Raw genomic sequence first — 22057 nt, 5'->3', positions numbered from 1 at the left:
TAATCACAAGGAGAAAGAAAAGGGAAGAGTTGTTGACTCAGGAAACCTGAAAAAGATAAAAGTTGGAAGAACCAAGCATCTTATCTTAACAGAGCATCTATCTCATAATGCATTTAGATTGTTGATCTCTTATTTAAAAATTTGAATACTGCCCATTTTTTTCTTAGTTATAAGAAATCAATTTCTTGATTTTACATTGTGTACATATATTTTTGATACTCTGATTACCTTTTTTTTTGATGTGATTCAATGCCATTTACATGGAATATGTTGAAACTTGGGCAGCATGATCATCAGACATGAGCAGTTTAAGCCCAAGAGGTTGTATGGAGTGATCCTAAATCATTGGATATATCCTACTACATGTGCCATAGTTCTGTTGTCTGGAACTTCAGGGGATCTGTTTCAAAATGAAGAGAGCTTTCCATAGGATTAAATGTCACCCAGCATCTTTATCTGATACATTCTCACTGCTATCTTCAGTGCTGCTATTTCTGTGTTTCAAGTGGCATTCAGAAAGTTATTTTAAACCCCAGTGCATATTCAGTTCATGTTATCTGCAGTCCAGAAATTACTTCTATAAGAGGAAGTACTTTTTAATATTCAGAAATAGCTTGGCATAAATCCAGTGTTGTGCTTTGCCATAATCCTTCAAATAAAGTGTTTTAAATGGGTGCTTATTGTTAGTTCTCAACATAGCACCCATCAGTTTCCACAAGAGTTTTCTTCATGAGGGGATGTTCAAAGTTATTTATCCTACTCAGGTGTTCACTGTGGAACTACCTTTGAGGGACAAATATAAATACTGGTGCTGATCCTTTTACAATTAAAATATTTGACCTGATGTTTGGAGTTCAGCAGTTGATGATGGTACAACTTCAGCTGTCTGATACTGCAACATTCTGCAACTGTGGGGTTGATAAAGACTGTCTCAGTTATAGTGACTCTTTAATTCTGTATCTGTGAAATTGTTACATTCAGGCCCGCCTGGCTTGTAACAGGTGGTGTTTGTCATTTTGTCATAGTTGTCAATGCTGCCATTTTTATTTGAAATATAGAATGCTGTGTTGATTTCAGAAGCCTATATTTTTTTACTGTTTATCTAGAGGTAGATATGTCAAGATAACTCTGACTTCTAGAGTTCAGTGTTATTTTTGTGCCTCCACTTAATGGTGGAAAAGAATTAATTTTCTAAAACACCACAGTTGTGTATAGGAATCAGAAGACAATGAGGGATCATAAGCATCTGAAAAAAACCTAAAGTATCAGTTGAACTACAACTTACCTGTAATTATTTTGAAAGTATTTTCTACCTTTGTCTGTAGAAGTTCAAGAACTAAGAACAGTTTATTACACACACAGAATCACACACAGACTGTTCTGAGTTGGAAGGGACCCACAAGGATCATTGAGTCCAACTCTTGAGTCAATGGCCCACACAGGGGATTGAACCCATGACCTTGGCATTATTACAACCAAGTTTTAACCAACTGAGCTAATCTCAGGGTCAATGATATACTAATTTTAGTAGCTGAGAAAGTAATGGTCCTAAAGTTCAGTAATTTTACTGAAGTGTTATTTCTGAGTTTTAGTGTTTTCTACACATAGTTATCTGTATTCCTACTGACATGTAATTGCTTTTAGTTTGTTCGAATCCTCTCTCATTCCGGAAAGCAGTCACATTGTGAGATAACCATGAGGTTTTGCCTTGTTCTTTTATTCAATTACATTTCAATGTACAACTTTGTTTTTCCTTTCAGATGGTCTTGTTATTGTTGGTGTCCATTCAGCGAAATTCCCAAATGAGAAAGTTCTGGATAACATTAAAAGTGCTGTTCTGAGGTATAACATTGTGCACCCTGTAGTCAATGATGCAGATGCAACACTGTGGCATGAACTAGAAGTGTCCTGCTGGCCAACTCTGGTCATTCTTGGGCCTCGTGGGAATATGCTGTTTTCACTTGTTGGAGAGGGACACAGAGAGAAATTGTTTTTATTTACTTCTATAACACTGAAATTCTACAAGGAAAGAGGACAAATCAGAGATAACAACATTGGAATAAAGCTCTACAGAGACTCCCTCCCACCTTCTCCTCTGCTGTTTCCTGGCAAAGTGACTGTAGATAATTCAGGAGAAAGGCTGGTAATAGCAGACACTGGACACCATAGGATTTTGGTTACTCGTAAAAATGGACAAATTCTACACACTATTGGAGGTAAGGGTGTATATATATAAGTATCTAGGTTTATTGCATTTCAGTTTAGGAGTAGAGGATGTTCCCTGGGCCTGCTGGGGTGATTCTTTCCTTGAAGAAGCTGGCAGTTTATGAGTATTGCCAGAGTTTTGTCTTATACTAAAATCGCTTTTATTCGTCTCGGGGAGATACAGTATAAGACCATCAGCAGGGACTCTGTTAATGCAAAATTATTTGAGATGGCCTAATTTCTTTTCATTGCTTCATTGACTAAAGTTCCTGTTTTCATGTGATGTCCAATATGAATTACAAAAATACATTTTGTATTCTTCTGAGAGAGTTACAATGGTTTTAGATACATTCACATCCAGCAGCGAGGTAGGGAAAAGACAGACTGTAACATCTCTCTGTCCAATAGAACAGAATGTTGAATTAGGGTGATGGTGTTGTCTGGGGAGGTTTTTGGGTTGTGGTTTTTAGTTGACTGTTGTTGGTTTGGAAGAGCATTCCTGTATAGGATCTCCTGGTTTTAAGAGGAGAAGAAAATTATTAAGAAGAGTGGCATTTCACTAAGTACACAGTCACCTTAGTACACATTAAAAGTTGCTTTAGTTAACATAAACAGACCTGTTTTCTCAACAAAACTGAGATGTAACATATGAAGAACTTATGAAAAAATTGACAGTTAAGTATTTTAAATTTAGTTACATTTCTTTCAAAGTTTAAGTAATATTTCAGCTTAAAAAAACCTAATCTCTCTAACTGCTTCTGTAAAAGTATTACCTGCTTTAAAACTCAAATTAAGAAAATTGGCATGATTTTTGTATGCTTTACTCTTCCACAGATTAAACATTCAGCCTTCTTTTTTTTTAATCTGTTAAAGTGGGGAGAGTTGCATTGTACTGCACCATGTACAGAGCTGCTGGATCACTCCATGTGGGAGCAACCACAACAGACAGATTTAGGAAGAGATTGAATCCCTGGATTATTGAAAACAGTGGGTCATTTATATCTCAGAATCAGGACCTGTGAGCTGATGTGTCCTGTATTAGTCTGGTGTTTACAAGTGCTTGCCCTGTGGCAAGATGCTACTAACCTCATAAAAATATGAGTGGCACTGCTGTTTAAAGAAAGGAAGGAAAAATCTCTTGCTATTTGAACTAACAGTGCATTGGATAGACAGAGTATTTATCCAAGGTAACTTGATTTAGCATTAAGGCATTAGTCTAAATACTCTTTGCCTGTAGGAAGTACAGTCAGAATTTCTTAAAACAAAAGCAAGAGAATTTGCTTTTTGCTTGATATGTGAGATGAGGTCTCTGCCCACAAGCTGCCCTTTAATGTTCTGGGATAGTCATTAAACAGGAATTCAGAGGGAGTGTCCGAACCTTTGAGCTGGTACCCATCCTTCCTGTGGCACCCTGTGCTATTCCCTTCCCTGGGCATGTGCACCTCACCCTTACAAGGGGAACTACTGGAGTCTGATACTCCAGCACTTCAGTCCGTCATGTCCATTGTTAAGGTCTAAATTGACTTCTGACAGTGGGTTGTAAAACTTTGAGTATTTCAGTGACTCGCTTGAATGATTCAGGGGGCAGAAAATAATGTAATGAAGTTGATAATACAGCATTAAATGTGGGCATGCACAAAGGTTGAAATTGTTTTATTTGCATCATAAATCATGATACACACACAACTCGTACCTAAATGTCTTCTGCTGACACATACTGCTAATGCACTTTAAATGCTACTCCCTCTAAAATATGATGCTTACCTTCATACTGTTCTGCTCAGGTCATGTTCCTTTCTATTTCATAATTATTCTGTGCAGAAGGCTGTCACTCCATCATTCTTGCTGTTCATTTGTGTAATTAGTTCCCTGTCATCTTTTACCTAATTATTATCATTAAAGAGAAGATGTTGCTAATCAGGTATTAGTTTCATTTGTGATTACACCAAAATCTAAACTAATGAAATGGAGTAGAGTTTTGGAAATGAAAGTTTTTACCTACTGGCTTCTTTGATGTAGTCAAGAATAAAAGAGCTGTAGTTTTTTTGTCTTTCATTGTTGCCGTTGTCCTTTAGTACAATTTAGAACACTATTAAGATCTTGTAGAACATTTTAGAACCTTATTAAGACTTCTCTTTGAAATAGGAGCTTGAAGAAGCCAAGAACCTCTTCAGAATGAGTTCAAAACTTAATAACACCAGGCTATGTTAGTTATATATCAGAGTGACTAAACTAAGACTACACAAAATAGTAATAATGTAAACTGTACAGGGTGCTGTGAAAGCAGCTCTTAGAATATGTGATTCCCTTACACATTGAAATGTATGCATTTTATTTTTAAGGTGGCTTTTTTCTAAAATTACTCGAGTTTGCTTTGTTTTATTTATAGGTCCAAACAGTGGAAGGAGAGATGGAAGATTTTCAGAGGCAGCTTTCAACTCACCACAAGGGATTGCTATAAAAAATAATGTTATTTATGTAGCTGATACAGAAAATCACCTAATTAGGAAGGTAAAGTTTCCGTAAGGAAATGAAAAATTTAGTCTCTTCTGTATTCTCCTTGCACAGGTGAAAGTTTACACCGAATTAATTACTCTCTGAATACCCTTGACATGAGGAAGAAAATTTGGTCCAATATAAATAAATGCTGTTGTGCAGGTTTGATTTCTTTTAAAGGTTACAGACTTTGAAGCTTCCTATCAGTTGAAGATGAGACGGGTTACTCATTACAGCATAACAGGGTTTTGTTGTGGTTTTTTTCTAGTCATTCTTACTTTCCTGTTATGAGAAACATCTATTCTTAGTACTGGAAGCAAAAACTGGTTTTGTTTTGCTTCCAGTAGTACCAGATTCTTATCTAAACTTATTGTACTGCTGTGGTTTAGTGACAATCTAAACTTCCTTTAACTGTTTGGGTCTCTAAAGTACAGGTAACTGCCTTAATATCAGAATTGGCTCTGTGTGTGTATTCTTGATTAAACACTTGCAGAGTTTTAGCATGTAGGAATTGGATCTTACATTTGGTTCGGTGAAATTTAGGGTAATCAGAACTTGAGTTTGGTGATGCTCTATAATGCAGGCTTACTATTTAAAGTGTTGTTTGCACCTCAGGTCTTGTACTCAGATCCTCACCAATATGTCTGGTTGGTGATCAGAGTAGTTTTCTCTGCAGTCCTCATCTTATTAATGTTTGCCACTGTAGCCAGGTGACCACAGGAAATTAAGTTGCACGTAGCAAAGACAGCACAGAAACACCTGAAGATCTGGATCATGTTGCTTCAGCATTTTCTGTGATAGTTGGCTGTTCCCTTTCATCTAAATGTGCCATGGTGCTATCCAAGAATTAAAGTAACACTTTAAAACTTCAGGAAATTATTTCAAATGCTTGTGCAAATGATGGACCTTGCAAAAGGAGTACATTTACTGCCAGAGAAGTTAGAAGATTCTATGTGTGAAAGACTCCCTTTTTTACATGATCATCATAATAAATTCATGGGAAGTATTGGAAGTCACAGAGTAAGTGAAAGGGTAAACAAAAATTAAAGGGATTTAGGTTGCAGGAATGAAATAAAAACATTTTTTGCTCTTGGACATGAAATAAAAAATTACATGTTTTGTTCAGATTATGTGATAGGGAAATGGGAAATACAGTATCTGAGTTTTTATATCATATTCCTATAGACGTTTAAACATCCACATCTATTGTTTATTTAAGTATTTATTAGAAATTTGTGATGCTTTCTTCTACACCTACTGAGCAAATCTTGACAGAGCAGTGTTAATTTTTGTTGCATGTGTAAGAGAGTTCCAGGCACATGGTTTTCATGCTGCCTGATGCTTCCTCACCCCTACACCACCCTGCCCATCAGCAAGCTTTGTGGTAAAATCATTTTCCTAAACAAATACGTGATTTTTAAAGGATTTTTCTGATTTTGAAATCTAGTTCAAATTGTCTGTAACTTCAAGTTAATTTTATACTTTCGATATGTGTCATTCTGTCTCCTGTAGATTGACCTGGAATTAGAGCTGGTGAGCACTGTAGCAGGCCTTGGGATACAAGGTGTCGATAAGGAAGGTGGAGCAAAGGGAGAAGAGCAGCCTATCAGCTCTCCGTGGGATGTGGTCTTCGGAAGTTCAAGTAGTGTATCAATTGTGTTTTAACATCTCGTATTTACACATGCGTGACTGTTTGCTAGTTTTCCTGTTTTGGTATTGATCTGACATAAAAAAGAGTGGAAATTTTCTGTTCAACTGAGTGTAAAAACAGTGGTTTCAATGGCAAATGATAACTGCAGTTATGTCTTGGGTCCTGAAATACTACTAGATGAAAGAAAAATTCTTTTGAGGTAAATTATGTGGTTACTGGATGCAAATACAAAGGAAATTGTGGTTGTTTTTCTTAGCCCAGTGCTTTATGCCAGGATCACTTAAGAAGCAGGTACATTTTGCAGGAAGGGAGCATTGTCATCGAAGTTCCTTTCCTTGATGATCCAGACATGTCTGACCACTGGTAAATATTTGAGTTTAGGAAATAAAAGTCATTTTAGTTAGAGACCTCTGTTTATTCCTGTTTAGGTGACAGAGAATCATTAGGCTCAAGTCAGTCAGATAGGAGAGGAATACCTCAGAACAAACCTTGCAAGCATCAGGAGGTAAAATGAATCTTTACATAACAGGATGCAAGAATCGGCTCCTGGGGACTTAAGTAGCTTTCTTTGCTGATTCACTTAACACATACCTGAACTTGACATCTCATAACTGCCATGTTTTATTAACTGTGAGTTGAGAGGCAGTTTTCTCATGTTTCCATTTCAATTTAATTTAAAAGTTACAGATGCCATTTTCTTAACAATGATAGAACCATGCTTTAATAGGGCATAAAACTCTTAGGTTGGTATTTCAGGCATAAAAAATTTACTTTCAATGTTCAAATTCCTTGAATGGCTTGGGGAAGTAGCATGATTTACCTCTAGTATCTTGAATTGAATTGTTTTGCAAGTTTAGTAAATTGTAGCCTTTTACTGATGTGAAAGCATTTGTTAAAATCTTGGGTCAGTAATGAGGGAGGAAAACATGCTCAAATTAGGATGTGTTGGAAAGGGCCTTAAAGTCCATTTAGTTCCAATCTCCTCCCATGGGCAGGGATAACTTCTGTTGGACCAGATTGCTCAAAGCCCCATCCAGCCAAAACCTTGAACAATTCCAGGGCTGGGCATCCACAGGAGGTAGTCTGTTCCAGAGCCCCACCACCCCCACAGGAAAAATGTCTTCCTAATGTCTAATCTAAATCTGCCCTCTCTCTTGAAGCCATTCCCCCTTGTCCTATCACTTCATGCTTTTGTCAAAAGTCCCTCTCCAGCTCCCTTGTAAGCCCCCTTAAAGTATTGGAAGGTGCTCTAAAGTCTCCCCAGAGTCTTCTTGTTTTCAGGCTAAACAACCCCAACTCTTTCAGCTTGTCTTCATGGCAGAGGTGCCCCAGCCCTCAGATCGTACTCGTGGCCTCCTCTGGTCTTGTTCCCCCCGGTCTGTGGAGCTGGTTCTAAACTGCTGATAGTACAGAGACCTTCTGGTACAAATACACTGTCAGTGTGGACAGAGCACCACCAGCAGCCTTGAGTACTCCAGTAAGCAACTAGGATAAATTTAATAAACACCTCTATTAACGTGTCTTCTACCCCCAGAACAAAGCCATTTTTCAGAGGCTTTGTCAGCAACCCTTCCAGTCTATACTAAGCATATGGAATCCTACTCGTAGGAGAACAGAGGAATACCTGAAAGGGAATCTCACCAGATGCAACTTGGTATTAATGCAGGCCTGAGTTTTGTTGAATTTTGTCCAGTCTCCTTTTCTTTTTTGTGAATCAGTAGACTTGTGTGACTAGGTGGTATAGTTTTCAAGAGATCTTGAGCCAGAAAGCTGATCTCTGTCGGATGTTATTGCAGAGCTGCTGCACAAATCTGCAAAGAGGAGACAAATAACTGATTAGTGTTCAAAAACTTGAGCTGGTTGACAGAACTATTCAAGGTCCCCTATAGTTTTACTTTTAATTTTTTATGATGCTCTCTTCTGCCAGTAGTTGAATGTATGTTGATAATTTTTATTTTTGAGAGCTCTGCTTGTTAAATGTTAATTGATATGATAATTGTTATCAACATGAACATTGTACTTACTGAGTTAGTCGCCTGTGGAGGATTAGTCATCTGCACTGTTTAACACTGACTGCTGAATTTTAATAAGTATTTACATAAAAATCAGATCTTCAGAATGCAGTCTGTTCAGACCAGTGTAGTTTGTTTCATATGCAATTAGAACCTACTAGTCAGTTTTCTGTTTAGATTGCTGCAAAATATAATATAAACTGTCAGTTAAGATGAGATTAAATCAATTTAAATTTTTTTTTGAGAGGATAATTAAGCCAAGTGGATAAAATTGGGAAAAGTACAGATTACTGTAATAGCAATACAAAATTCTTTGGAAAGCTATAACCAGGGAGGGTTGTCAAAATGGAGTGTTTTATTGAGTAGAATGCCAGCAGGGTCTGCCCCAGAGCATGAGGAACCAGGACTGTGACTTTTAGTCTGTAGTGCATTCTTTAACAAGCATTTTTCAGACACCAAAATAGTTTGTCAACAATGCAGCAGCGTTTGTCAAGGGTGTGTTGTTGAGTTGCCAATTGCTTGAGCCTGCTGAGATCTTCTGTCACTATCCACTAAATCACAGGATACATTTGTGCCTCTCAGAGTGTTGCCCACAAGTAGATACCCTGTTGTCAATATGTTAAAACTGCTATGCCAGTGTCTATTTAGACTTCTGGATGGGTGAGGTAGTTAATGAGAGTTTCAAAAATTACTTTTCTTTGCATCCACACAACAGTATCCTTTATTTGCACATGCTTATATCTCTCTCTGTGCAGGTTGCAGCAGGCAATGTGCTCTTCAAGAACTTGGGTTCCTCATGACAAATTTTAAAAGTTTGACTTTTGTGTTAACTGGCGTGGCACATGGGAAGTAACAGCATTGCTTTCCTATTTGCCTTAGATCTGCGTAGCTATTTTTCTTCTTTTCAGAAGATAGATTTATAGTTGAGTTTTTTAATATGAATTTTATAATTTTTAAACAAGTGATGTTTCTGGGAGTTTCATCTCAGTGTCCAAAGCCATGCTATCCAGCACAGGAAAAGGAGAAAGAAAAAGAAGTGTAAATGTTTAATCTGGCTACATACTAACTAGATAGCATTGAGCAGCTTTATGCTGACTTTTCTCGAAGTCTCAAAGGGAAAAGATTACCTATTAAGAGAATTTTTTTGCCTGTATCATTGATGTTTCTTGAGTTTACTCCTACATAGGGTTTAGAGTACATATTGATCAATTAAAAGACTTGATTGTTTAAGTTTTTAATATATAGTTTGTTGAGAAATTAAAAGTTATGAGAAAAACATTATGAGGATGTGGATAAGTTATTATAAGATACTACTAAGTAGTATGCTTTTAAGCATCCAGGTAGTATTTTCATAAGTAGGCTGTTGTTGCCCCATGCTGAAGTCTGAGACAAAGAGATAAAAGTGCGTGTGAAACTCCATTTAAAAGAAAGTTGGCACAAATGTCTCCCTTTAATGCAGAGGAGTCAATGGAGGCAAAACACATGGCAGAATTCAGACAGACAGTATTCTTCCATATCATCTCTTTTATTTCTTTAGTTGTGGCCACTGAGCTTGTATTTTGGCCTCCCATTAAAATTCTTGAATGAACTCCATGTATTAAATTCTGCCTTTGCTGAGGGTGGTGCTGAAATTTGCATTGACACGGATTGTGTGGGAAATGGAAGGGAAGGGCCAGCAGCTTAAAAATACATTACGAAATTACTGTGTGCTTTTTTAGCTTTCTCTGTTGTTCCCTTCTATTTTTATTTAGTGGGTGTTGAAAGCAAGTGATAGTTTAATGCACAGTTGATTTGAGCATGAAATGTTCATGATAGCTGCATTCTTGCTGGGAGGAACAGGACAATGACTTGTGCTTGGTGACATAACGTGTGTTTTGCATTCCAGCATCTGGTCTTAAATTGCACGATTGTGATCTATTTATAGAAACTCCCAAAGTGCGGTATTGACCATCCTTTCAGTAAAGTAGTAGGAAATTTTTACGTCAATTTAATTTTTACATAGATATTATTTAAATGAACGTACAGTACCTTATCATACTGGAGCAATTTTTATAGCCCTTAAAAGGCAAAAGTATGTAATATTTTTTTTCCTCACTGTGTTTCTGCTAGAGGGTTACTCAGCACCACTGCATTCCAGTGCAAACACTCTTTCTCTTTTTTTTCTCAATTACTCATGGCAATTCTTCCCTAATTTTACAAAAAAAAAAAACAATAATCACTTAAGCAGTAGGCAATTACTATTTCCTGGGTGAGATCAGATCATACACGAACTATTTAGGTCTGAACTTGTCTGTATCTTGAAACGATACTTTCTGCATGTCACTCTTTTTCCCTCTAGTCTGGTTTCATTTTGTCACTGAGATTCCGGATTTTGCTGTCCCATGAAAGGTATTTTCCTTGGTAAGATCTGAAAATAAGAAAGACAAATCAAAACTTAGGTTATTCTAAACATGTTTCATATGTAGTATGACTGCATGATGTAGCAGTGTGGATTTATTTGGAATGCAAAAGCCCTGCTTGTCTGTAGCAGTTTCTTATGCAAAGTACAAACTCTAAGATACCCATTTGGCTTTGGGCTGCATTTGCCCTTAAACAATTTCAATTTCACAGAAATTCTTGTTAGACACATTGTTGACATAAAGCAGCATTGTCTGACTTCTTTGCTTGAGAAGGATCCTAAATTCCTTGTAAATTACAAATTTTAAAAAAAAAATCTTGAAATTTGAAAGAAAAAGCAACTTCACTAAAGATAGGACTGAAATAAAGTGAAATATTTATAATAGGGTTTTATTCATTTGTAAGAACTGTCTAAGGGGGAAAAGTCCTTTGAGAAATATGAAATAAAGAAGATACAGTGCAGGACTGCTGTGAGGTAGGACCTCACCCGGTCTTGCTTTGGGAGGATTTCTGAAGGGCATTTTCTTCTGTATATTGTCTGAGTGGGTCAAGCAGCTTCATACTGTTGACAAAATCACAGAGATGGACAAACGGATTTAACTGAAGTTTTCATATGTCCTCCTAAGAGATTTATGAATGGGTTCTGTAATGGGTTGGGTTTGTTTTTTTCCTTTAAGCGTTGGGGAGAGAAGTGAGGAGAGAGAAATTTTTGGAACTGGCAGTTTTTTGTGCCATCTGCTTGACTGACTTTACAGGAACCAAGTTAAACTGTTGACTGAATACTCTCTATTTTGAGCCAAAACTAAGAGATCACAGAGTTCATTGTATTGCTGAATAGTAATAGCAACAAAAGTTATTAGTATTTCACTTTTTCACTATAGAAACAGATCAAGAAATTAGATACCTATGTTAGTCTTAATGTAAGGGAGTTGTGACTGAATATTCAACAGTAATCTCACACAGTTTAGTTTGGCAGAGTACTTTTGTAAGTTGGATTTATCTGCATCTTGACAAAATGCCTGATTATGATTCCTTTCTCCAGTAAAAAGAAGCATTTGGATTAACCCAATTGCCATCTTAACAGTTGTCAAACTTACAATAATTTTGAAATCCATGACTTGAAACTGCCCTTTGTAAAAAAATTATGATATTTGTACTGGAGGGATGGTTCTCATTCTCTTTTTTCCACAGTCTGAGGTCTTGTTCTATGAATTAAATGTATGCTCATGATAAAGAAGCTAAAACTGCAAGTCAGATTTCTAAAGACTAGTTGAGGTATCAGATACAGTTTTTAATGTAAAATTCCAGATGCAAAACTGCTGAAAATAAACATCCTTAGCAAGTCTTAGAGAGGCTTTGTCAGGCATGCTGGGGTCAGAACTAGACACATTTTTTAGCTGTTCCCATTTGATGCAGAAAGTGCTTTTGAAGATGGAATGTGGGTGTTGGAAGTCAAAGGAGAACCATCAAGTGTGTGGGTTTGCTGGGGTTAATTAGGAATGAGGAAAACACATAACCAGACTTAGCTCTTTTTTTAGTAGTTACAGTGATGTATCCCACCACTAAATAATCCAGATTAGTTCTTTGTTGTTTACAAATACAATCTCTTCTACTCTGGATTTTTTTAAAATATTTACTGCCATTACAGCTAGAAGGCCTGAGTTAGGAAACTTGGGAAAGAAATAAAAAAATATTCCATTATAGTCATCACTTTTACCTCCCTGTTAGCTCCCGCTCAATATCTATATCTGAGGATTTCCCTTAATGGGAGGGAAGGTGTGTTAACTAGGGAGGAAAATTCAGAAGCATTTTATTTCATAAAGGGTTATGCTGTTTGTGTGATGCAACACAATGTGAAAGAGTTCCAGGTTGCACAGGAAAAAATAGAAGATTAATTTTTAGTCATCTGAAGAGGATGGTATGTGCTTGTGGCAGTCCAGACTTAAGGTGCCAAAGCATTGCTTTGGGGCTTTGCTGTCTCTGTGTCACTGACGAAGAAAGACGATTCTCTTATTGTTCTGTCAGTCAGATTTGCATTTAATTCTCTAAACTTCTGTGACCTGAGAGAAGGTGAGATGTGGACAGAGACAGGGTGCCTGTCTCTGAACTGCAGGATGTGTTGTACAGCCCCTTTTGCTCCTTCAGGATTTGCAGAGGATGAGTGTACCAACAAACTTCTTCCTTGTTTTTTTTTTTCTTTAAAGATAAAATTAGTCAACAGGAATAATATTTTCAGACCTCAGTCTATTTAGAAAATGTCAGTGGTGCCAGCCACAAAATGAAACTTTGATTCCCAGGCTTTTAATTCCCAGACTGGAAGTAAGCATGCAGTCCCCAGACAGGGAAGCTGGAAGTGTGGGCAGTCCTGGGAATGGAATCCCTTCAAACAGATATTGCTGTTGGCTGGTGCAGAACAAAATAATTTCTGTGCATTCAGATTGACTCACCATTAATGGTCAGCAGTGTCACTGTTTGAAGTTGTGCATGTGACTGGGGGGACTTATGCTTATTGATTGATAATGTTATTAATCAATATACCTATCACAGAATTTGCTCAGTAGTTATTATAAAATTCACTGTATAACATACAGCAAAACTCACAAGGTACAGACCTGTCCTTGAAGATGCCATACCAAGAGGCCCCAGAGCCTCTTGGACTAATTAAAACAGCCAGGATACCCTATGAAATGAAGATAAATCAGAAAATATGTCAAAGGAACAAGATAAGTAGAGATATTCACCAATTAGACCAGTTACAGTTGCCAACAAGTCCAGTTTGAAGCAGTTTTGAGCAAAAGGTAAAAAGTTCACGAGAGGAAGACCATTGACTTCATCCCAAAGACCACCAGAGACCCTGCCCCGAATTCCCAGGAGGAAAAGCGCAGGCACAGGAAGGAGTGGCACAGGGTGGAGAAAATGGAAATCAGTTCTTGAAATCATTATAATAACCCTGCCCTCTCTAAGAAAATAATGTTTATGCATGAAGAAATAATAAATATGTATAACATACTTGCATATAAACCAGTTGTTAACTCAACCAGGTGTGTGTGTTTTTGGAGGAACTATCCCCCATGCAGCCAGGCCTGGAATAAACGTACCTCTTTATAACCTCACTGGATAGAGAGTCTTCTTTCCACAAAACACGGGTACAGAAATGTGAATTCTTAAAACTAAGATGTATAGCAGAGGCAGATTCAGGAGCTGAAGGATCATATAATGAAGCATCATATAATGTGGAGTGCTGGTGCATTCAGAGCTCTGGTTCAGTATTAGGGAATGTTTGTAACATAAGGGTACACCTTGCTTTGATAGAGGCTGCACTGAAGATAAGAAAACACATTCCCTAATAAGGAGAAACTACACTGGATTTTTAAAACAGCTCAGGATAGGTTGGAATGTGGTGCTTAATTGAATAAAAGTAAAAGAATTGCTTTGTTCTTTTATGTTGTTTTATAAAAAATTCTTGAAAAATAAATTCTTTCCATTCATGGATGATAAGGAGTTATAATGATGGCGTTACCATAATTTTACGTGCTGGTTCTTCCTGACCCCCTTCTCTTGCAAGAGCAGTACAAGGATAACAAGCAGTGGTGACATCCTCAAACTGCTCTATCTTGAAAGAAAAAGTTTTTCTGTCTTTTGTTTCAGAACATAAAGCATTAAACTATATAGTGTGATAAAATACCTTAGCGGTGCAGCTGTAAGCACTGGTTTTACTTTTCTGGTTTTGGTGGGTTTTTGTTTTGTTTTGATTAAAGTTCTGACATATTTTCCACAATCGAGTATGCTTCTGCTGTTTCCATGCTTGTATCCATTCTCTTTGTTCTAATGGCCATCCAGGAGAAAATACTCGAGTTAAAATTTGTGACAGTTATGGAGCTCTTACTTATTTTTACCGCCTTGTTCTCTAGGTGAAGAAAGGATCTTCTCTCTGTCTTACATAGTCAGTAAAATTTGTATTTAATATTGATGCTTTTTTCAGATATTTGAAAGGTCTTTTAGTGTGCAGAATTAGAGTAAGAAAACTCAATTGTTCAATGTGTAGCTGTCACAAGGGAGTCCTCAGTGTATGATATGACAGAATTGGATTGATTAATAGAACAGATTTTTCAACAGTGTGAGCTCAGTTCAAGTCTTACTCCTTCATTTAACTGGTGGATAAAGTGGATATTAAATAATTAACAAAGCACTTTTTGAGATCCCTCAGAGTGAATTACACAGCATAGCAAGATGAAAAAGCTCATTTTCTGAATAGACCAGTGATTTTAACATTTTTCATTCTAGGGTACTTAGAATAGTAACATCTGAAAAGTGCAAGATATGCATAATGGAAATATAAAATCCTGAGGCTGAGCATTTACTATCTAGAAAGTAGTGAAGTGGTTTCATAGCACATTTGCTCAATTTAAATGTCTTAGAAACAAGCTCTAACTAAAAGAGATATGTTGGAGCAGGGAGGTGATGGTCTGTTTGGTTGTTTGTTTTTTTTTAATTGAGTTTTTGGCATTGTTGGAACCTTGGTAGCATTTCTGGTAACTCATAAAATGTCTGTTTTGCAACTCATTTTTCAAACCTTTTTTGCTCAAGAGAAAGCTTTTGGGTACTTTGAAAATTTGAGTTTTATTTTTGGAGCTCTAGTTTATGTGAAAACATGGAGCCACGTGGAGGTGCAGGAAAGAGTCCTCAGAGTTACTTTGACAGAAGTCTTGGAAACTTGTATCTTGATCCAAGAAACTAAAAAGGCTGAAGATAAACTACTGTAAAATCATACCACAAATATTCTGAACAGAGCTCACAGTGTAAGGAAATTGAACTGCAGACAGAAGGATGCTTCTTTCCCCTCTCAAACTGTGTAGTGTAGAAAGGATTTAGGATTAGAAGAAAACCAGCAGGATTTCAATTGGGCAAATGATGGTAATTTTATTTTTTTTGGACTAACTTCTCAGGTTGAAAATGCTTGCAAGCATTTCACATAACATTGCTTTTATTTTGAAACTTCAAAATATTTGATGGGGGGAAGATTATCCATGATTATTTTCAGGAACAGCTATGAGATGCATAGTGCTTTGTAAGTTCATGTGAATAAAAAGTTTCTGTGAGCAACTTGAAGGTATTTTTCAGTTGAGTGGCTCATGGTTATTCCAATGCCTGATACATTCATTTAGAAAAAATAGGTTTATATTGTCTCTGACTGGATGGGACACTGTTAGAAAGATACCAGTGTCCCCATTTCAATGCAGTTTCTAAACATCGACTTTCTATTCATTTAGACTTTCTTTCAAAACCTATAAAAAATGGCCAGTAGTTTTTTTAAATATCTAATTCTGTCCTTAATGTTGTAAAAAAACTTAAGATCACATCCCCCAAAACAATGCTTAGCAAAGGTAGGTACTTACTTATTGACTGGTATGAATGAAAAAATAACAGGTGAAACAGACATAATAGCAAAACTTTGCAAAGAGAAATCCATTTGAAACGTTACCTTTATCAGGTAGGGATACTAAAACCATTATTTTTATATCCCTGGGAAGAAAACAGAAGAAAAATTGCAGGTTTTGGTAGATGAAAGATACTCTGTCTACTTCTCTTGCTCTGTTTTTTTGATTGGGTTTTTATTTTTTTCCCCATGGCAAAGGATGAGCAGAGGAGGAGAGACAGCAGGGTTGGTTTGATGACTTCTTGGTTTATAAAACATTTCCAAAGTGGGATTTTTTTCATCTGGTTTATACATCCTCCTTTAAAAGTTTCAGGAACCCAGGAAGATGATGTTTTATGGATAGCAATGGCAGGCACTCATCAGATATGGGCACTGATGTTGGAAGGGGGAAAGCTCCCGAAGGGAAGGTAAGCAACTGTGCCAAGAGACATGTGAAATTGCTCTTTGTCTTCTTGAAAAACAGCTTTCAAACCCCAAAGAGAGAGATAATCAAATTAAACTAAAAATAATTCAGTTTAAAGGCGTGTGTGCTTTAAAGTCTGCCTGCCTTTTCCCACATCTGTTGGCTGAAATGAAAGATGCTACTTTTGCTGTACAGCCACACCTTGGTGAGGTGCATTCATATAATTGTATGTTACTGTTCCTTGCCTTTACCGAGTTATCTAGTAATGAGTGACAGACTGAGGTGATAAAAAAGTTAGCCCAAAGACATTGAGTAATCCCTTGTGCTGCAGTACAGTTGGTTTTATAACTCACAAGTGCTTGTTCTGTAGCTTCTGTTTATGCAGAATGTCTGAGGTGTTTCAGACTCATTATTGAAACCGGGTCTTGTTTTCCTTTAGTGATTTAAAGAAAGGAATCTGCCTTCGGTTCGCGGGGAGTGGGAATGAGGAGAACAGGAACAATGCATACCCTCACAAGGCCGGCTTCGCCCAGCCCTCGGGGCTGTCAGTGGCTCCCGAGGATCCCTGGAACTGCCTGTTTGTGGCGGACAGTGAGAGCAGCACCGTGCGAACCATCTCGCTGAGGGACGGGGCGGTGAAGCACCTTGTAGGAGGAGAGAGAGATCCATTGGTAATCACTTCAAACTTCCCCACACTGCCCTACTAATATTCCTCAAGCCTGACCTGGAGGAGCCACTTTTGGGGTGAGAGGGTAAATCAGTTTCCGTGGCCATCAATTTCTTAACTTCACTGCTTGGAATGCAAATGTGTGACAGTTGTGATGCTCAGGTTTTCGTGCAGATTGTTGCTCCTCAGATGAGAAATTAGTTCACTTATATTTAAAATAGCCAGTTTGAGTCAGCATTGTGTGGTGATTAAACCAGCTCGATTCATATTTATAACTTAGATGTGAGAATTTCCATTTCCATGGCTGGCATCCACACTTCCCAGTTTTCAATATCCTTGTTTGAAAATGGTCTTAATTCTTTTTATAAGTCAATGAATTTCCATTTAATGACAATCATTTAAATTCATATCAATATTGAATAATCTAGTGTATTAATTAAATACATTTTCAGAATTTGTTTGCCTTTGGTGATGTGGATGGAGCAGGAATAAATGCAAAGCTGCAGCATCCCTTAGGAGTAACATGGGACAAGAAAAGAAAGCTGCTCTATGTGGCAGATTCCTATAATCACAAGGTAAGCATATAGTAACTTCTTATATACAGACTTTGAAATTTTTATTACTGCAAAGAATTATTTTAGTTGCGTACAAAGATTGTGCTTGTTCCTATTAAGCTGAGGAAATGAATTATGTTTCTTTGTGGGTTCTTTTTCTTTCCTTCCTTCCTTTTCTGTGGGTCCTTTTATTTACCATTGTTTTGCTGTCACATTCTTTTGTGTTGATGTGATGGTCTCTTGGGGGAGGTGAATTAAAGTGCTGAGTTACAGTTCAGACTAAAGATTCTTTGCTTTTATCTTCCCAACGATGATGAACTAGAATAAAAGAGCTGGGAGTGCTTAGTGAGGAATACTACAGGTTTCATAAAACTAAGAGAACTGGGGGACTCGTTTTTCCCTTCAAAACGCCACTTAAGTTTTCTGAAGTAGTGTTGTGGGTTGCCTCAGTGGAACTCTAAGATAAGAGAGATTGTTTTGTGTGATTGTTCCTATGTGATGTTTTCTAAGCATTCGTGTCTAGAAGGTTGTTAACTGTACACTGATTAGATGCATTAAAAGAGAAGTAATTTTGTTTTACTTTGAAGAAAGAGGTATATAACACTCTAATTCCTTATCAAAATTTGTATCAAATGATACTTTGTTTCACATATTATTTAAAACATTATAAACTTTTTGATACTACTTTAAGAAAAAAACCAGACATTTATTTTTAGAAGAAAAATAATCTAGAAATTAGCCTGCCAGTTCTGTTACGCCCTTACTGTTTTACAAATGTTTCCAGAAAGACAATAAACATATTAAAACAAGCCATTTTAATCCAAAGAGGTATAATAAGGGAAGGGAATGCTGAATGAAGACCAAAGGAAGAAGTAAAGTCCATCATGGAATGGGAGGGCAGAAGATGGGCCATGTCACTTGTTAAAGAATGTTAACTCTAGAATGCACACTTAGTTAAGGCAATCAGAAGTTAGTGCTGGCTTCTAAAAATATGAAACATAAGACAACACAGACTGTTTAAATCCTGCTGTGTTTTTCTCAGTGAAATTTTTTTGTCTTTATTTGTTTTAGATTAAGGTTGTAGATCCCAAGATGAAGAACTGTGCTACCCTGGCAGGCACAGGAGAAGCAGGCAATGTTGTTGGTTCCAGCTTTACACAGTCAGCTTTTAATGAACCAGGAGGGTTGTGTGTTGAAGAAAATGGTCGCTTGATGTATGTTGCAGACACAAATAATCATCAGATTAAAGTGCTGGACTTGGAAACAAAAATTCTTTCCATGGCAAGTAATACTTATTGAACAGGCTGATAGTGGTGTTGCTTGGTATAAATTACTATTACAGACTTTAGCAAGCAGCATAAAAATGATATAATTAACTTAGGGTACAGCAGCTGTATTCACAGAGTGATTTGTGATGATCAGGAAAATAAACATTGACTATTAGCACAGTTGTTGAAAGCTTTGGTCTTTGGAAAGGCAACTTTTGAATGAAAACAGAACATGACCATCCTCTAGAAAAGAGTAATACAGAAACATGAGTTGTTAAAAAGTACAGCCCAGTTTTTCAGTGTGAAAGCATTTCATAAGCAATTTGTAACAATTGGGAGTTTAAAATAATTACTGTGCCCTGTAATTAAGCTGTAAGAGATGATTTTGGAAGGTCAGTGACTTAAAGCAGAATACATAGCAGGCTTCCAAATTGTCAGATCAAACCCACTGTCTAATTGAGCACTGCTGTATTTGCTTCTAAAAAAACCTGTGCTCCTGTCCATCTTACACTGGCAGTATTTCTGAATAATTTTTTTCAAATATATAGACATATGTGTGTGTCTATGACATAATGGTCCCAACTGCCTTCCTGTATGTTTCTTGCATTTAATGTAATCTTAGTGTATGTTTAGATTCTCATACCATATAAAATGTTGTTGGCTTTTCTGGGAAATTCCCCTCTATTTTACTGTGCAATCTGCATAGTTATAACCTTGGATTTTTTTACCTAAGCATGCAGTTTACCACCAGATTATAAGAAAACCCCTTTATGTTTTATTTAAGGTAGAAATGTAGTGCAACTGTTGAAATTTTAAATTAAGGGATACTCTACAGTATTTGTTGATTTTATGGTTTATAATAGTAGATTTTGTTTTTATTTGGATTAATCAGGGGATTTTCATTTTAAAAAAACCATTTTGTCCTTCCCATTTTCTTTGTTGTTGTAGTATGGTTGCACTCTGTCAGAAAGTTTTAGGCCAATAGCAACAATATCAAGTGTCAGTTTCCCTAGTCCTTGTCAGCTTTGAAACTCTGATTGTATTGTGGTGAAAGTCCATTTGCTTTCAGTACAAATAAAAATAAATATTTTGCTTGATTTCTACTTACAGTTGCCTATCCTGAAGCCAGAAGCTTGTGATGTTCCAGATAACCTGCCTGTGCAAAAGGATAAAATAACAAACCTTCCAAAACTGCCTAAATCTGCCCTAAATGTTCAACTTCCTTCAGTAACTGTGTCTCCTGGACAGACAATTCAGTTTTTATTAAACTTGACTCTTCCTCCAGATTCGAAACTGAATGAAGAAGCACCCAATTCCTGGTTTATCACAGCAGAAGGTAATGTGCCTATCTTGTTTTATCAGGTGAACAGGAGTAGTTAAGATAGGAAGTGGGTTATATCACCACATCCTGCAGTACAGGGGATCTCAGTCTGATGAATCAAGATGTGCCTTCCAGTCCTGTGTTCCCATTTGACCTTGTGATGCAATACATGTTATTTAGAGTTGATACATTTAACAGCTGGAGTGCAAATATAAGAAGAATAAGGAACACCTGTTAGATTGCTTTGTGCTTGAATTAATACATGCTGCATTATTTTATTTTTTTAAATTTTCTTTGAATGAGCTGCCAGAGAGATACTGATCCCCTTTGGTGCTTGCCCTCGGACAGGTCATCCCAGACCTACTGTCTGTTTTTTGGGAGAAAGCTTACTATGAAGCCAAAGCATATTCCTGAAAGAAATTCCTGGGTTTTGGCTCTTGTCTCTTCCAAAAAGTATTTGAGACACATTTGTACCTAACCACTTTGAACCTACTTTGTTATAATTCATACTTGCATATTTATTCTTTTAAAAGCAATCAACAATAGTATACAGGCATTGCAGTTTGTTTACATGACTCAAGATTTAATGTAGTTTCTCATCTCAGTTTGTGATTTTGGAGTACAAATAGACTATTTCCAGGAGAGCTGGCACACTTTCTGGTCTGCAAAACCTCCAGATATTGTTGAAGTAAAAATATATGTGATGGCTTCAAGAGTCAGTAAAAATTGGAGAATGCAAGGAACTGAAACTCATCAAGTCTTTTTGAGCTCATAAATTCTGGAGCCAACTTTTAGGTATTTTCTAAAAAATGCCAAAAAAGGCACTTCATCCATCTCTCAGTAAAGTACAGAGTCCAATGCAATAAGTTTGGTGTATGTATTGTACAAGTAATTTTTCAGTTCACATGCTCTCAAATATTTAAATGAATGTGAAACCCAAGTTTTGTTCTCACAGTCAGCCTGAGCATTGCTAAATTGCACCAACCCACTGGTAAGACCAACGCTGCTGTTTGGAAATGCCATAATTTGCCTGCAGTTTTATGCATTTATGGCAGATACCTTATCTGGAGTGTTAGATTTCTGATACAAATGTAGGAGTGTGTAGGAGAGATTGCAGTTCTATTGCATTTAAACAAGTATACTGAATATATACACAGGAAAGATATTGAGGTGCTGGAGCAGGTCCAGAGAAGAGCAGTGAGGCTGGTGAAGGAACTGGAGCACAAGTCCTGTGGGGAGGGGCTGAGGGAGCTGAGCTTGTTTAGCCTGGAGAAGAGGAGGCTCAGAGGTGACCTCAGCACTGTCTAGAACTACCTGAAGGGAAGTTCTGGCCAGGTGGGGGTTGGTCTCTTCTTCCAAGCACTCAGCAATAGGACAAGGGGCCACAGGCTCAAGCTCTGCCAGGGGAAATTTAAGTTGGATACCAGAAAAGAATTCTTTCCAGAGAGAGTGCTCAGGCATTGGTATGGCCTGGCCGGAGAGGTGGTGGATTCCCCATCCCTGGAGGTTTTTAAACTGAGATTGGACATGACACTGAGTGCCATGATCTGGTAAAGGGACTGGAGTTGGACCAAGGGTTGGACTTGATGATCTCGGAGGTCTTTTCCAACCCTATCAACTCTATGATTCTATACACCTACAGTGCT

At 37.2% G+C, this 22057-nt stretch overlaps 1 protein-coding gene across 1 annotated transcript in view; it reads left to right on the top strand.

Moving 5' to 3' along the window:
- NHLRC2 (NHL repeat containing 2) overlaps positions 1 to 22057 on the top strand; it is a 34436-nt gene that overhangs the window by 4474 nt on the left and 7905 nt on the right. The window contains exons 3-10 of the mRNA XM_071563562.1: positions 1761 to 2216; positions 4595 to 4716; positions 6214 to 6343; positions 16506 to 16605; positions 17041 to 17272; positions 17721 to 17843; positions 18894 to 19103; positions 20201 to 20426. Of these exons, the coding sequence (XP_071419663.1) occupies positions 1761 to 2216; positions 4595 to 4716; positions 6214 to 6343; positions 16506 to 16605; positions 17041 to 17272; positions 17721 to 17843; positions 18894 to 19103; positions 20201 to 20426 (1599 nt within the window). The remainder of the gene's footprint in view (positions 1 to 1760; positions 2217 to 4594; positions 4717 to 6213; positions 6344 to 16505; positions 16606 to 17040; positions 17273 to 17720; positions 17844 to 18893; positions 19104 to 20200; positions 20427 to 22057) is intronic.

This window comes from Pithys albifrons, chromosome 9, assembly GCF_047495875.1.
Source record: "Pithys albifrons albifrons isolate INPA30051 chromosome 9, PitAlb_v1, whole genome shotgun sequence".
In the NCBI taxonomy this organism is placed as follows: domain Eukaryota; kingdom Metazoa; phylum Chordata; class Aves; order Passeriformes; family Thamnophilidae; genus Pithys; species Pithys albifrons.
Note: the sequence above shows the minus strand (reverse complement) of the source record. Positions and strands in the feature narration are given on the sequence as shown.